This window comes from Ceratina calcarata, unplaced genomic scaffold (assembly GCF_001652005.2).
Source record: "Ceratina calcarata isolate Rehan_Ccalc_2016 unplaced genomic scaffold, ASM165200v1 scaffold5854, whole genome shotgun sequence".
NCBI lineage: Eukaryota > Metazoa > Arthropoda > Insecta > Hymenoptera > Apidae > Ceratina > Ceratina calcarata.
Window position 1 is genome coordinate 1 of NW_017177080.1, and position 860 is coordinate 860.

The 860-nt window shown below is 31.9% G+C and overlaps 1 protein-coding gene across 2 annotated transcripts; it reads left to right on the forward strand.

Moving 5' to 3' along the window:
- Positions 1-6: 6 nt before the first annotated feature.
- LOC108629722 (nucleolar protein viriato) lies at positions 7-845 on the forward strand. Of its 2 annotated transcripts, none has more exons than XM_026817502.1 (3): positions 7-238; positions 428-595; positions 684-845. In XM_026817502.1, exons 2-3 carry the CDS (start codon positions 489-491, stop codon positions 811-813), a joined length of 237 nt encoding a protein of 78 aa, XP_026673303.1. In that variant the 5' UTR covers positions 7-238; positions 428-488; the 3' UTR covers positions 814-845. The 2 variants fall into 2 exon arrangements, with proteins under 2 accessions (XP_026673303.1, XP_017888046.2); XM_018032557.2 differs by having other exon boundaries at positions 7-136.
- Positions 846-860: the final 15 nt, after the last annotated feature.

Below are 860 nucleotides of genomic sequence, written 5' to 3' on the forward strand. Positions count from 1 at the left end.
ATTTAATAATATAAGCGTTACAAAATGTATTGAAAATCAAAGTCACAATGCCTTTGTTTATACACAATTTTATATCCAGAAGAGATAGTTCTGAACTAAATCAAGACTACAGCACGCCAGGCAAAAATTTTCTCACGTAAAGACAAAAAATATAGTGCCATAAACAGATATTTTGTACTATTCTTGGTTGATTATCGATAAAACAGAGTAAAAAAACGTCAACATTTTACTGACAGATGTTAGAAAAATCACGTGAATAACCTAGCCCTTAATTATTAACACTAGCGAATAGTTTGAACGAAAATTGCAGCGTTGGCTATTTTTTAATATGTTTATATTATAACAAAAGTTATTTAAAACACAACTTTTATTTAAAACATTTTTGCTAGAATCCTTGAAAGCATATCATTTTTCGGTTGTCCCTCAGAACTCCGAAAGCTCAAATCGTCGTACCATAACCTCGAAACATCGAACGTCACGTGGAGGAGATGGCCAAAACAAAAATGCAGCCGAAATTGTTAAACGTCAATAGAACGCCACATCGACCCAAGAAAAGAAAAAAGATCACTTTAGTATTCGACGAAACTAAAAGAAAGTGAGCCTAATCAATAGAAAAATATTCTCAAGTAAATTGTCTTTCAACACAAATAAATTCTCTATTCCTCAAATAAATTGTATTTCAGAGAATTCCTGCAAGGATTCAGAAAGAGGAAACTGCAGAGACAACAGAGAGCCAAAGAAGAGCTACAAAAACAGTTAAAAGAAGAAAAAAAGCGAATCAAACATGAGGTAACCTACATACGTTATCTTTAAACACCTGATGTTTATGTAAAATAAAACATTCATGCTATCAGTTTAAC